This window comes from Homarus americanus, unplaced genomic scaffold, assembly GCF_018991925.1.
Source record: "Homarus americanus isolate GMGI-L3 unplaced genomic scaffold, GMGI_Hamer_2.0 scaffold24694, whole genome shotgun sequence".
Lineage (NCBI taxonomy): Eukaryota > Metazoa > Arthropoda > Malacostraca > Decapoda > Nephropidae > Homarus > Homarus americanus.
Window position 1 is genome coordinate 2,931,632 of NW_024732780.1, and position 16,053 is coordinate 2,947,684.

Sequence of the window (16,053 nt, forward strand, 5' to 3'; positions counted from 1 at the left end):
CTTTTTCCACTCGTCCACCACCCTATTTGTGAACCAGTTCCTTCCTATCTCCCTCCTAAACCTAAACTTATCCAACTTAAATCCGTTGCTACGAGTCCTATCCTGCTCGGATATTATAAGAACTTTATCTATATCTCCTTTATTGATTCCTTTCACCCACTTAAATACTTCTATCATATCTCCCCGCACTTTTCATCTTTCTAGGGAATGCAAGTTTAGTTTCTTTAACCCATCTTGATATGGAAGGTTTCTAAGTCCCGGAATCATTTTCGTCATTCTTCGCTGCACCGACTCCAGTGAATTGATATCCATTCTATAATAAAGGCACCAGAACTGAACAGCATAAGCGAGGTGCAGCCTGACTAGTGCAAGATATAGTTGCAATAAGACCTCTGCACTCTTATTACTTACACTTCTAGATATAAAACCTAATACTCTGTTTGCCTTGTTTCGAAAATTAACACACTGTTTTCTAGGCCGTAGGTCCGGGCTTAAAAGTACCCCTAAGTCTCTTTCATAAGTCGACTTCTCTAGGTTGATGTTGTTAGGCTATATACATTGACAGTATTTGTTCTTCCAATATTCATTATGCTGCACTTGCTGGTGTTGAATTTCATTTGCCATTTTTCTGACCACTCCTGCAGTTTATTTAAATCCTCCTGTAATGCATTTGCATCCTGCCATGAATTAATATGCCGCCCTATTTTGGTGTCATCCGCAAACTTGCTTATGTCACTGCTGATCCCAGTATCTAGATCGTTTATGTAGATTATGAACAAGAGAAGGCCCAGTACTGACCCCTGGGGAACCCCACTGGTTACACAACCCCACTCAGATTTAACACCAATTACGCTGACCCTCTGTGTTCTATCGGTGAGCCATGATTTTATCCAATTCAAAACTTTCCCCTCGATACCATGAGCCTTAACTTTTCTCAGAAGCCTCTAATGCCGTACTCTGCCAAACGCTTTGCTAAAGTCTAAGTATATAACATCGTAATTTTCGTCATTATCTGCTACCTCGAAGACTTTCCTAAAAAATGTCAGCAGAGTTGTTAGACAAAATTTTCCCTTTGTAAACCCATGTTGAGAGTCGTAGATTGATTTGCTTTTCTCTAAATGTGATTGGATGCTATTTGCTATAATTGATTCAAGACATTTCCCTACTACTGACGTCAAACTAATCGGCTGGTAATTTGACGCTGATGCTCTGTCTCCCTTTTTGAATATGGGTACTACATTTACCTGTTTCCACAAGTCTGGCACAACTCCCGTGTCTACTGATTTTGTAAATAAATTTACGAGGGGTCCTCTAATCTGTTCCTTACACTCTTTCAAAACTCGAGGGAAAATTTCACCCGGCCCTGGGGATTTTGTCTTCTTTAATTTATTTATCTTCTTAAGAACATCCTCTTTTCTGATAGTGATATCTGTTCCACCTCTGGAATTTCTTCTGTGAAAACTGATAAAAAGTAGCTCTTTAATTTCTGATAGTGATATCTGTTCCACCTCTGGAATTTCCTCGTGAATTTCTTCTGTGAAAACTGATAAAAATTAGCTCTTTAATGCTTTGCTTATTTCCTCACTGTCATCGATCACTTCCCCCCCCCCTCCATGACTTTAAAGGCCCAACTTTGTCCTTGACTTTTGTCCTATATACCTGGAAAAATCCCTTGGGATTCGCCTTGGATTCTCTTGCTATCCTGATTTCGTAGTCCCTCTTTGCCTTCCTTACATTTTTCTTAACATTCCTAGATAGTTCATTATACCTATTTCAGAGCTGCTCCTCCCCTCCATTTAATTTCCTATAAATTCCTTTCTTTATTCCTATGTCATGTTTAAGTTTTCTGGTCATCCACCTTGGCTCATTCTTATTTGACCTAATTTTTCTGTATGGTATATTTTGTTCTTGTGCTTTAATTAGTATACGAGTGAATATATTATAGTCATGGTCAATTGTTGTGTCAACTGTGACCTCACGCATTCCTACTGGGGACTGACCTGACTGTTCCCAGGCGACCTCACCTAGATACCTTCTTAACCCCTGATAATCCGCCAATCGAAAGTTTGGGATTCTGACCATATTGTCATTGTTCTTCGTTTCCCAATTTAGGGTGAACTTGATTTCTCTGTGATCACTGTTCCCTAGTTCTTCCCCTATTGTGATATCTCTGATAATATTTTCTTTATTTGTTAATACTAGGTCTAATATATAGTTACCTCTAGGAGGTTCTGTAATTAGTTGTTTAAAAAAAATTGTCCTGTACTGTGTCTAGGAAGTCTTCAGATTCATAGTCACCTACAATGTTGTCCCAGTCAATATTTCTGAAGTTGAAATCCACCATAATGCACAGGTTGTTGTATTTTGCTGCCCTACTCATTTCCTGCCATATGGGCTGAGCTGCTTCTTTCCCAAGACTTGGGGGCCTGTAAATCACTCCCATAATTAGTTTTTCTCTTCCTTCCGTAATTTCTACCCATAACGACTCGGTTCCAATTTCACTCTTTATTGAATTATTTATATACCATTTTAATGTATCCCTGACGCAGAGTGCGACCCCTCCCCCCTTCCTACATTCCTTGTCCTTGTGAAAAAGGTTGTACCCTTCTATGTGGTACTCTGATAAAAAGTTCTTGCTCGCCACATTCATCCAAGTTATCAATAAATGCCCAACCACCGCTTGCACAATGCTTTTCCAGTACGCAATTTATAGCAATTGCCCTGGACAGCCATTCACGACCAACTCCTCTTCTAGGCAAGACACCACATACTATCGGGATCCCTCCTCTATCTCTAACCTTCCCCAGCGCCTCCCTATACCTCTTGAAAAGTTCCTCACTCCTAACCTTTCCTATGTCGTTACCTCCCACACTAAGACACACTACTGGATTGGTACCCTCCCTTGACAAAACTCTATCTGTCCTCTCAGCTACATGCCCTATCCCAGCCCCAGGAAAACACACCCTAGTCCTACGTTTCCTATCTCTTGCACAAAAAGTCCTATCTAAGAACCTTACCTGGCTGTCCCCAACTACCACGACCTTACCACTGGACAGGGTCTGAACAACTGTCCTTTTCACTCCTGGCACCACATCGTTCTGCCTCTTCTCTTCCTCGTCCTGCCTCTTCTCCTCGTCCTGCCTCTTCTCTTCCTCGCCAGCTTCCTCCAGCACTTGGTAGGGGTTACTGCATTCCACACCCTGGTCAGCTTTCCTGAGTCTGACCCTAGTCCTCTTGGAGGCAACCACTCTCCACACCTGTTCCTCCTTTGCAGGTGTCCTGCTAGGCAGGACACTGTAAAGGCCTGGGACTTAGGGATAGAAATCCCTTACCAGACTAATCAGGATCTTAAAAAAGGAAAGTCAAGGACCATGGTTTTCCGAGGAATAAGAAACAACCGTTTGAGATTGACATCTCCTTACTATAAAAAACATAACACAAAACTCTGACACCACTCAACAAACATCAAATAACATTTACGGGAGTCAAACAATTAAGACAGTCAACAGTTAATGGAGTCAAACAATTAATGGAAGCAAACAATTAAAGGGAGCAAACAGTTAATGGGAGTCAGCAATTAATAGAGTCAATCAATTAATGGGAGTCAACAACTGATAGAATCAAACAATGAACAGATATTTCCTACGGCAGTGGCCTTGGGGGAAGGTTCTGGAACACGGTGATCCACACTCAGGGTAGGGAAGCGTCCATTCAACTTCACACTCGAGCGACAGCGACTGATGTCTTGAAATGGCAGGAGAACACAGGTGCACAGACGGAATGAGATGAACTGACGATCGTGGTATGTGGTAGATAACCAGAGAATTGACAGTCGATAGGTGAAGGTCTGGGGACACAGCCCACGGCCCAGGACCTATGATGAGATCACAGCCAGAATTTGACGAACAGCGGGGTAGCTAGATAGTGACTGTATGGCGGCTGGGGTGAATCTCCCGGTGACCCAGATAGTCACTGCCGTTCTCACCTCTGTCCAACCACCCCAAGTGTCGTCCGCACCAGCAAACGAGAGAGTTAGCAGTGGTAACGAGCAGGAAGATCGTTTCCGCCCTTACACACACTTACTTGAAGGAGTTCAGTCCTGAGGGCTTCGTTCTCCCCCTTTAACATGTGTATCTCTCTCCTCAACTGCTCCAGCTGACTTAACAGTGTAGCCAGGAGGTCGTCCTTCCTCACACTCCGCCCCTCTTCCCCCACAACCCAATGATCCCCAACTACCACTGCGGCTATTTCCTCTGGTCACTAACACGAGCACGTTTTTCTCCAAGCTAGGTCAGGTAGCGTCTGAGCTAGGTCAGGTAGAGTCTGAGCTAGGTCAGGATATATGAGCAATAGGGGTTAGGTGTAATATGGGACTGCCCAGTATAGGCCATTAGGCCCACTGCAGTTTCCTCCATTCTTATGTTCTTATGACAACCACGTGCTGCCATTTCCTGTAACTTTGTTATTGTCACACTGAACGAATCTTGAATGTCCAGCCAGATGACGTCATATACCAAAACACAGTCTGCTGCAGAAGACACACGCGCCGGTGGCGTTATCTATCGTTGACCAACCCAACTATAAGTGCCCAGTTAGTGATTTGATGCTATATTTTGGCGGCATGCAGCAGTATGAGGAGTCAAGCTTCCTTACTCTACCTTCCTTGATAGCCTGGGTGCTGGCAGGAGTGGTGACCCAGCCGTTCAGTAAGCTCCGCTCATCAGCACATGTCAGATGGATGTTATTTAATTTACAAGCTTACATATGCTACAAGGCAAGGTTTTAAATGCGAGATGGTCAGAATATTTATGGGAGTACAATAGGTAATAAATATGAGGTAAAATACATGGTATAACAATGAGTACACAAGCAACAACAAATGGGCATAACCTAAAATAGCTACCTGGTAAATCAAGTAGCCACGCCCATGACCTCTGGTGGATGACGAAATACCTCGCCGTACTTTGACTAACCCACCATGTGGTCCCTAGCACATTGGGCCTCACAGTAAGGCGCAATAACATAGGAAAAAGCCCATAGTCTGAGTAGGTAGAAATAAATATAAATGTAAAAATAATAAGCACGTTCCCATAACAATACAGCACACTGTATACTAAGCCTTCGGAACACAAGGAGATCGTTACTGATCTCGACCGCCTTCATTTCCCCAAGCTGTAAACTTAGGTTCCCATTTGCAGCTGGGTGAACTGGGAGCACCAGGTAATCGAACCACGGATTCCTGAATCAGAAAGTGAGTGCTATATACACTCAACCACTGTGCTCCTACTATTTAGCTTTAGAGTTAATTAAGTCTTTTCTCTCCTCACAGGCATTGTGACCTCAAAAAAAAATAGTATGAAAGAAATTCTAATATGAGCATGTTATGCTTCCGAAATTGAAATACTTTATTGAAAAAAAAATTATTACATCAAAAGTACAGGGTACATAAGAACATAAGAACATAAGAATGGAGGAAACTGCAGCGGGCCTATTGACCCATACTGGTTACTCCCATTTACACCCAACCCTGATTGCTCATATAAGCATCCAACCTATGTTTGAAGCTATCCAGCGTATTCGAGTTAATGATGATATTTGCTAACTTCTTCCATTCATCCACTACTCTATTTCCAAACCAATGTTTACCTATTTCGTGCCTAAATCTAAATTTGTCTAATTTAAAACCATTGTTACGAGTTCGTTCCTGGTTGGATGATTTGAGTACCTTTGTAACATCCCCTTTGTTTAGCCCTGACTTCCATTTATACACCTCGCTCTTCGTCTCTCGAGGGAGTGCAAATTAAGATGCTTTAACCTATCTCTGTACTCAAGGTTCCTAATGCCCAGGATTAGTCTTGACATTCTCCTCTGAATTCTTTCCAAGGATTCTATATCCATTCTGTAATACAGTGACCAGAATTGAACTGCGTAATCCAAGTGAGGTCTCACATTGCGCACAATATAGTCTTAAGATGACCTCGCTAGTCTTGTAACTAACACTCCTTTCTATGAACCCAAGTACCTTATTAGCCTTGTTTCCAGCAACAACACATTGTTTACTTGGCTTAAGATTCCTACTTATCATTACTCCTAAATCTCTCCTGCAGTCGGATTTCTCAATAACATTGTTGTTCATCTGGTATCTGGTTTCCCTGTTTACATCTCCTATACTGAGTACTTTACATTTGTCCACATTGAATTTCATCTGCCATTTTTCAGACCATTCAAAAAATTTGTTTAGCTCTTCCTCTAGTTTTGCGGAGTCCTCGTCAGATTTAATTACACATCCTATTTTAGTGTCATCAGCAAATTTACTTATGTTGCTGTCTATGCCGATATCTATGTCGTTTATTACCTTTGATAATAATAATGATAATGTGGTTACAGATACGGGCAGATAATTGCACTTACGTTTATTTAGCACAATTCCATACACTGGACTTATAATTTGCATGGATAGGTCAGTCACTCACATTCGCGCCACAGTACCGTAAGTTATAAGGGAGAGTTTGTCAACCTGGAGAATTAATCGTTAGATCTATTAGGCCAGCCTGGAATGCTCTTGTAGCAAACAGGCCCTCACCAGTGACCACTTCCTTTACAGGGTGCATTAACTTTTTGCTGGACTTAACAACAATCTCGGGAATTTGCACACACAGACTCGTGGCACTGGTAGGACTGTATGGCCCCTGTTCTAATTCCGCAGAGCAGGAGTCTACTCTCCCCCAAGGTCTAAAGCCCACTGACTAAAATGTGGTTTTGAGGAGTGAAATGACCCCTATCGGCTGGTCGGGTACCTTATCTCTACTTAAACAAACATTTGGGATGGGTTGTGCAGGAGGCCCAATGCAACCCATGACATCCATCCTGTCAACTATATCCCCCACCCCAGCTCTTGGCAAACACACCCTCATCCTATTTTTATTTTTCCCACAAAAAGCTCTGTCCAAGTACCGTACCTATGAGTCGCCAGCAATTAAAGTTTTCGTACCTTCCTTGTCAGCCTTGTCCCTGAGTATACTAACGTCCAATTCATCTATCAAAGGACTGAAAGAGTTGGTACACTTAGCTCTTGTTGATGTATCCTTGGTGTGTTTTTCACCATCTGGGTGCGTTTTTTCACCACCAGTTTGGTCGTCCCTCTCCTCACAACCTTCCATTCACCTGAATTTTCGTCAGACACCAGTTTTCCTTGTCTCGTTTCTTCCTTCATCCTTGCCATCTCTTCCTTTAATTTCAAGATTTCTTCCTTGGCCCTCTCTAACTCGGCCCACAAAAGGGCACAGCCCTGTTCACAAGTAGCACTAGCCATTACTATGATTATAAAGAAAATTGGCTTGCCTATCCACATGCAGAATTGAAAAGTTATGCTAGAAAATCTAAGGTGTAAGTGTTATAGACATACGCATATAATTATGAATTGTAATTTGTCCTCTTATATGCTTAAATTCAATTATTCAATGATAATTTTTAAGGAATAAAATTGTAAGTAATTTATTGCACTTTTAATTAAAACTGCTTTAAAGCACTGTATTTATATGTAATATTTTGATAAAGACTATCATGATGTCTTTCTTCATATGTGTTTGATTGTCTCCTATTAATTAATGTTTTTTGTTTATTTAATGTTTAAGATCATTTATGGTGCAGGGTCAATTGTAGGTTCTGAAACCCTTTCAACAATACCAGTTGGACTTTCAAAATAACATGGTTCTAACGATATCTCAATTTTACATTAATTTCTCAGGAAGACTATTACTTGTGGCGAAAACCAGAGTTTTACAATCATCTTTATATCATGGTCTGAGCATTGAAGGACTCTCGTGAAGAGAACATCTAGGGAATCTTTTTCCATGACAATGATGTAATCAATGAGATTCCTATGTTTTGATCGCAGGTGTTGCCAAGAACCTTTGGCCTATAGCCGGACCCATATATTGTAAGTCGATCCTCTTCTGGGAGCAGTGACTCACTAATGGCTTCTATTTCGATGTTGTGTCAAGGCAGCTCTTTTGCCACAAGGGCGGTGTTTCTTTCAGGATGCTCGCTTGTGCCAATATCCAGAAAGAGGTTGCATCATTTGTTTCTATTTGACTCTTGTTTGTGCTTTTTACCACATTGGAGATGACCTTACTGGGTGCGTTTGCCCAGTCAGCAAAGTTGTAGTAGACAGTGTATGTTTAGGGCAACTTTCCTCATGTGAGGTGAGCAGAGTGACTCCCCATAAGGGCTTTACAATCACTGGGGTTGAGTTAACAGGGGGTTGGGTTAACTAGTGGTCGAATTCATCGACCACCATATACTCGTATATCTGCACCCGTCACAACATCAGTCTTTTCAGTCTACAGCCATAATTTTTGGCCTACCCTGCATTGGTCACGTGGCAACGCACACACGAGCAAAGTTTGACAATTGTTAGGTAGGTCAAGCTCGGCATTAAGTTGTTGCTGTGAATTCTAAGTAATTAGGGAAATGAGAGAAATTGTCAATCTTAGCTTGGCTACTGGAGTATAGGAGAATTTTTCCCAGAAAAATATCCTTTTTCATAAAATTTCGGACTTTATCCATCAAATGCCCTCTGACCAGACATCAAATATCACAAAGAAGATTTACCTTGACATATTGCCTATCAAAATTAACTGAGACCTTTGCAAAGATACTTCCAATCCCAGGGACTACATGAACTCCCTATGACCCCTCGTGATGAGACTTCTTACCCATTTAGGGTCGGGTTTGGGAACCTCTGAGTTGGAAAAACACGAAGAAAGGTACAGTATGTTGAGTGAACACTGCCCCCTCCCCATGGCCCTGGCATGTCATGTACGAAATATGAGCAAAAAAAAAAACAAAGAAAACATATCGCCAAAGCATTTAGTCGGTAAAATATTTAAATTCCACCTTTCCAGTTTAAAAAGTCCTTAAGACATCGACCAAACAAGCAAACTAAAAAACAAACAAAGGAGAGTAAACACTGATTACACCCATTTTGAAACTCATCCTTGGGGAGGGAGGTGGTATATTCTACAATAATTAAATATACTTCATTGGTTACGTATAAAAGAATCATTACCTTAGCGAGTATCAACGGTACTGCCACTAGTGACTGAAATTTATTTATTAAGTTTCAGTTGGTGTGTGAACGGGAGTACCTACGGTCCACCTACCAGAGCATCTACATGATTGGAGTGTTTGTTGGCGCTCCAGTGAGCGGCATCTTCATTGATAAGTGAGTTATTGATATGTAAAGATGAAGTTTGTTATAAAACTGGGGATTTTTTTTTGAAAAATTAATTTAATAATTGCTTAAGTGACATTTTGTCCTTTTTACTTCAAAATAAGAGGGCAGGTTATTAAGATCTTTTCTAGTAAAGTGATTACTGAGCCACTACCATATTACCTGCTGACAGGTACCAAAGTAAATGAAGTTGAGTCCATCAACAAACCACTGAAGTGACAGGCTAACAATTAGCAAACAAGATAATCAGTGTAGAGATAAATTAACTGATACAGGTATATTTACTAACAAGCATAAACAATTGATAATAAACGATGTTTTAATTGATGAGAGTACTCCATAACTGCAGTTGCCGAAAGATATAAGCACATTCTTGAACTGAGGTCTGTGATTCTTGCAGGTTATTCATATACAAGATGGCAAAGCTATATAGGATATTTGATGGTAGAGCTGTTATGCCAATCGATTCTGGGGTGCCAAAGGAAAATTGTACCTATAAATAAAAATTTAATTACAATATTATCACACGCACAAAAGTAAATATAACAAATTAACCGGGGGAATTCGCTGACACCGAACATCAGGTCGAACACATAGCAGTTCCGCCAACGAGTTGTCAGAAGTGGTATAGGGAGGCAAGAGGTCGACCGGAGTATAGTGAAGCTCCCGCTCCCCGAGTAGCATACTCAAGGGATGTGGTTAGTAGATTGAAGTCACCCCTGAACTGGGATACGATAAACTCTGGTCTGCTGGCCTCCGTAGGTCAGGTCATACATAATGTATAGTCCCCCTGGACTACAAGGACTGACGAACACTGATGAGGACGCCTCTCACGCCCGGTCCTTGACGTGAGTAGAGCCCTCCTAAACAACATAATCTTAATATTCCGGCAAAATCATAAAGTAATAAACTTAGTACCAAACATTAAGTATGAGCCACACCTGACATATTGAACATTAAATCACAATAGTAACATATCAACAATCAACATAGCAGAAATGTATCACAAAAGAACAAAATTCAAACAAATCACAAAAGAACAAAACCCAAACAAATCACAAAAGAACATAACAGACAATTCTATAATAAAAGTGGAGGGTTCTCTTACCGATGGGCGCTGGGTAAGGGAAGGAAGTCTTGTGACCAACCAACTCACCTTCCAGCAAACAACTCCTCTGTTCAGGGTTCATAACACCTCGAGCACTTTGCATGAACCACCGAGATCCTGACATTCTTGAACCTGTACGAGGCTCAATAGTGCCCCAAATTAAACGAATCCCGGTGAATGAGTAACCCAACACTTTGAATAGCCCTAAAGAAATTACCTAAACCACACCACCAGTTTCCCTCACACTGCTCCCCCAACAAGTATCTAACAAAGTTAGATACAGATCACATCTTATTTCTCTGACCTACTCAAGAGGTCAGCTCCTACATTGTCACTACCAGCAATGTGAACTCATCTGAGCCTGTAAGGTTGTAAGCCGAGTGTCCAACGCATTTTGTTAGAACCTTTAAATTTGTTAATATACAACAAAAGCTTATGGTCAACCTCTAGCCCAAATTCCGATCCCGTCTGCTAGTATTTCAATTTATTTACACCAAAGATAATACCGAGACATTCCTTTTCTACTGTGGAATACTTTCTCTCCCGTTCTGGCAGCTTTTTACTAGCATACACGACTGGGAATGGATCACCTCCTACGTATTGGAGCAACATTGCACCGAGTCAATAATCCGATTCATCTGTCTTATGGACAAAAGGTAGTTAGGAATCTGATAATTTGAGAATAGGGTAAGAGAATAATACTAGTTTAAATTGATAAAACTTCTCTATCAGTTCATTTCTCCGAATCAAAGGTTCCCGCACATTTTTACGAAATAAATCAGACAAGGGACCAGTAAGAGAAGATACCTGAGGTATGAAATCCCTATAAAATGATATCATGCCTTAGAAGGATCTAAGAGTCTTCTTACTGGTAAGAGGTGGTACCTTTAAAATGGCTTGAATTTTACAGTTGCCATCAATAACATAGACCAAATACTGAATAGAACTGAAACCAAATCTACTGTACACTTAGCTGGTCTGACAGTTAATCCATGATCCTGTAGACGCTCCAGAACAGCAGTAAGGACTCTCAGAAGTTCCTCCCAGGTGTCCGAATATATAAACACGTTGTTAAAATAAAAAGAAACATTCTTAAGTCCTGCTAATACAATCCACATTTGCCTGATGTAAGTGGCACAAGCGGTAACCAAACCAAATGGAAGTCGGCAAAACTCCATTGGGTGTTTTTCCTTATGGGTGGGAAAAACAGTAAGGGCCTTGGCTTTCTGACTTAGTGTTACTTGGTATTAAGCCTTAGGAAGGTCCATTTCTGAAAGTATGTTGAACCATTGCACTTATGTAAATTTTCATACATTGCACTCATAGGTACTGCATGAATTTCAGTCACAGAGTTGAGCACACGATAGTCTATCGCCAAACGATAGCTACCATCAGGTTTACCAACCATTACAACAGGAGAACAATGGGAAGATTTAGATAGTCTAATGATACCCTGGTCAAGTAACCTCTCTACTTCCTCCTCAAAATGGTACTGAATTTGAATGGGTATGAGGTAGACCTTGGAGTTCAGTCACTCTGTTGTGGAAAGAGTGATATCATGCTGAATGGTAGAAGTAGAGCCTGGTGTTTCCGAGACTACTTGACCAAAGTGACTCACCTGACTTAAGCAATATAATTTCTCTGCTCGGGGGATAGATCAGGGAAATGTTAGGGCTGTCAGTCTCGAAAGTGGGTGCAGTGGAATCTTCCCCTTACTGAGTTATGGCTAAGGCACTCGAGTCTTCCTCAAACTCTGAACATTCGTTAAGAACACATACTTGAACGGTCATTAAATGTCTACCAGAATTATCAACTGTGGAAACTTCATCCAACAATTGTACCTGAGCTACCTGTGCCCTACGATGGTATCTCTTCAGAATATTACCATGATACAAGCTTGGAATGTCCATTTACATCAACTAAATAGGTCACCTAATTCCTAGGGTGCTCAAAAACATATTGAAACAGGGTTCTATCATCTTTCTGTGTACTTTTATCCTCCTACAAGTCTCTCAAAACTGATAAGGGACCTTTCACTTGTCTGCCATACAAAAATTCGAAGGGGGAAAATTATGTTCTATCACTCGGGATTTCTCTAAGAACAAACAAAGTGGGACTAAATATAAGTGACATTCTTACAGTTTGTCCTTACACACCTTCCTCAGTTAAGCCGAGGGTAGAAGGAAACCTTCAATTCTCTCATTACCACTAGAATGGTGCGGAGTCGTGAACAAGGGTTTGACAAGCAAATAGCTTGTGTAACTCTCCCATAAGCTGAGAGGTAACCTGAGTACCACGATCAGAGATGATTTCCCTAGGAATACCCAATTTTGAAAAGATGACTATGAGGGCCTCTGCGACAGATATAGAGTTCATTTCTTTAAGTGGTAAAGCATCAGGGAAACCAGTGGCAAAGTCAATTAGTGCCAAAATGGGTATATGACCACCAGAGGAAGGGGGATGTAAAGGCTCAACAAGGTCTATGGTTACTCTTGAAAATGGTACTGGCTTTACACGTCCCTTAGGTGACAAGCGTTGACCTTTATCACATAATCTACAATCTTTATCCTGTTCACTTCTCTCAGCTCCAAGTTCCCAGTAATATTTATATCCTAATTATAACCTCATATACACTGAATCTTTCCAACTGCTCCTATCTTTCCGATATGTAAATTTTGTGTTCAAGAGAACATGATGGTAGTGTTTCATTGTGTCAGTTTTCTCGTATATTTCATTCCTTTTTAAATTATCTTCTATTGATTGTATTTTCATTAATTTGCTTCATAATTGTTTCAAAGTTTTAATACATATTATGTCGATCTCGGCCTTTTCCGTGGCTTTTTTGCTATTATATCTACTGATTCATTAAGACCACTCCCCACATGTGAAGGGTCCCATATAAATCGAACACGATGGCCTTTTTTTCCTTATTGTATTTACTAGTTTTCTACATGAACCAATAATGTGTTCAAAGACTGGACTTCCGCGCCTTAAATAATCCAAAGCTGCCCTACTACCAACAAAAAATATGCATCTTTATTCCTCTTTACAACATTTTGCAATCCTATTAACATTGCATAGAACTCAGCTTTTGTCGATGACATGAAATTGCTCAGCCTGAGTCCAATTTTGGTGTCATCCGTACCCTGTTCTGTGTACTGTCTTATAATGATTCCACATCCTGCACTGTCACTTGACACAACTGAACCGCCACAATATACATGCAAATTACTAATCTTATTTCCATATTAAACCCTTATCTGTCCTGGTTCATGTAATTATTTCTTCATTGTGAAAGGCACTATGTCAAACTCAACTTCTTGTTTTTCCCATTCATGTATCCCTTCTTGCCTTCCCTCCAGAAGGACCTTTTACTTTAGAAGCCATCATTTATATCTTGTACAAATTTACCCACACTATTCCCGCTCATTAATCGAACTGCTGCAACTTATTAATTTCATTGACCCTCTGTAAAATGCTCTGTAACTCTTGTTCCATTTTCATTATCTCAATCATTGCATTCTTTTGACATCCTAAAATAATTCTCATTGCTTCCGCAGTCTTCCTTCACCAGTACAAGAGAGGACAGGTGCTGCACTGTCTTTAAGTGATCTTATGGTAGAAATATACATCAGTCTCAGTATGGGTACCCCAGCTCCTTTACCACAACATGCTAGAGCCTTCAAGGCTGTAATCTTGCTCTACAGTGAGTGAGGACATGATATATTTCTGCCCTTTTACTCTCACTAGTAAAGCCAATATGCATTCCTAAATATTTACATTTTGACACTCAATATTTTTTTCCATTTAGAGAAAGAGATTTAGTTCCTTTTCCTTTACATTTACACTTGGTGTTTTCTTTATTGATAACTAGGCCCATCTTTTGAGAAAGAACACACAAAATTATCTTAAGCAATCTGCAATTTTATGACAGAGTTTCCTTGAAATATGATGTCATCTGCATAAATGATGGTTCCAACTCCTTTAGGATATTTGTGAGGCTATCTTGTTCATTAACACATTGAATATCATTGGACTCAATACTCCCCCTTGGGGGGTGCCTAGTTCAAGTGCTCTTTCATCAGACAAACATCCCTGATACCATACACAGGCTCTCCTTCCCTGCAAGTAGTCACCTATCCAGTGTAACAACTTTCCTGATACCCCTAGTGCAGCCAGTTCATGCATAACTACTTCACTGTGAGCTTTATCAAATGCTCTTTGTAAATCCACAAAAAAGTCTGCACCATTTGATAAACATTTCACAAAATAGTCTGAAGTACCTTTCCCTTCCCAAAAAACAAATAAATTACAATACATAGAAGCCTGTTTAATAATACTCTCCCCATCATCTTGGAAAAACAAGATGTTAAAGACACTGGCCTGTATCCACCAGTTGCCTTAGGGACAGAAATGACTATCGCTTTCTCCCATTCTATTGGTAATCTACCCTCTGTATAGCTCATATTGAATAAATCTAATAATGGACTATTTTCTGTACTAACTAAGCAGTTCAAAATTTTATAAGTCACATCATCTTCGCCTGGTGCTGTAGATTTTGATTTTTAACAGCATTTGACAACTCAACTTAAGTAATATCTACACATGTTACATCACAAATATTTAGAGCTGATGAAATAAATCTTCTTTCATTTTGCCACTCATGTAATGCTTCTATTGTCCTGTTAGGCGGGGAGGCAACACTAGCAGCTTTAGCCCATTTGTCTACCAGTTTATTAGCTTCTTCCTCTGGATGAAGATGACTAATAAAATTACTCTTTCTTCCTTTAATTTTGTTAATATCCTGCCATATTTCTTTGAGATTTTTACTTTCCCCAATGTGCTGGGCAAAGTCTTGCCAATATTTCTCCCTTGCCTCCTTCCTTGCCTACCCACATATTTGGGCTATATCCTTGAAGATTTTCCTATCATTATCTCTTCTACCATTCTTTACCCTCTCCTTATGTACTGCCCTTAACATCTGTGTCCATCCCTACAACATTTTGTCATTAGTATAGCAGTGTTTCCTAACCCCATGTCTCTTATCATTTATCTTTGTCTGTGTTGACTTAGTTAAATATCTTTCTATCTCCTCAACTAAGTCATTATAAAAACTATCCATACAGGCTGGTGTATAATTTCTGTACCATTTCCCTATATTTGGGTAAACACTTCTGTGTCATCCTTGTTTAGTTTCAACCTCTTCCTCCTATTTCTCACCTGTCCCTTCCCTAATGGTAATTGAGCATACACAACAAAATGATCACTGACTAGCTCCCTTATTACCTCACATTCTCCCTGGACTTCCTGACTGCTTATCATGCAAGCATATTCTAACCTTCCTCCTTTAATACGAGTCACTTCCTTATTTCCTAACAAATATGCATCTGGGTGATCTTGTAAAATTTGCGAAAGTTCTACTGGTATGGAATTCTTAATGTATGTTGAAACCCCTCTTATACCTTCACCCGAACACTTTAATACTTATTTTAATCACTGAATTTTTCAAAACCTTGGACTCTTCAATTTACTGCTTCCCTTCTAATTCTACATAATTTACAGCTTTGTTTTCCTTTTCTTTATCTATCACTGTGTCAAGTCTTTTCTCAATCATTTCTATTTTCTGTCCTAAATTTTGCAAAGCCTGAAACATCTTACACACCTCTTCTGCAAGAATTTCCTGCACAGTTTTATCACTAACCTGGGGGGC

At 40.1% G+C, this 16,053-nt stretch overlaps 1 protein-coding gene across 1 annotated transcript in view; it reads left to right on the forward strand.

Moving 5' to 3' along the window:
* The window catches only part of LOC121868981 (organic cation transporter protein-like), a 286,571-nt gene that overhangs the window by 97,188 nt on the left and 173,330 nt on the right, over positions 1-16,053 (forward strand). The window contains exon 5 of the mRNA XM_042370028.1: positions 9,123-9,226. Within this exon, the coding sequence (XP_042225962.1) occupies positions 9,123-9,226 (104 nt within the window). The remainder of the gene's footprint in view (positions 1-9,122; positions 9,227-16,053) is intronic.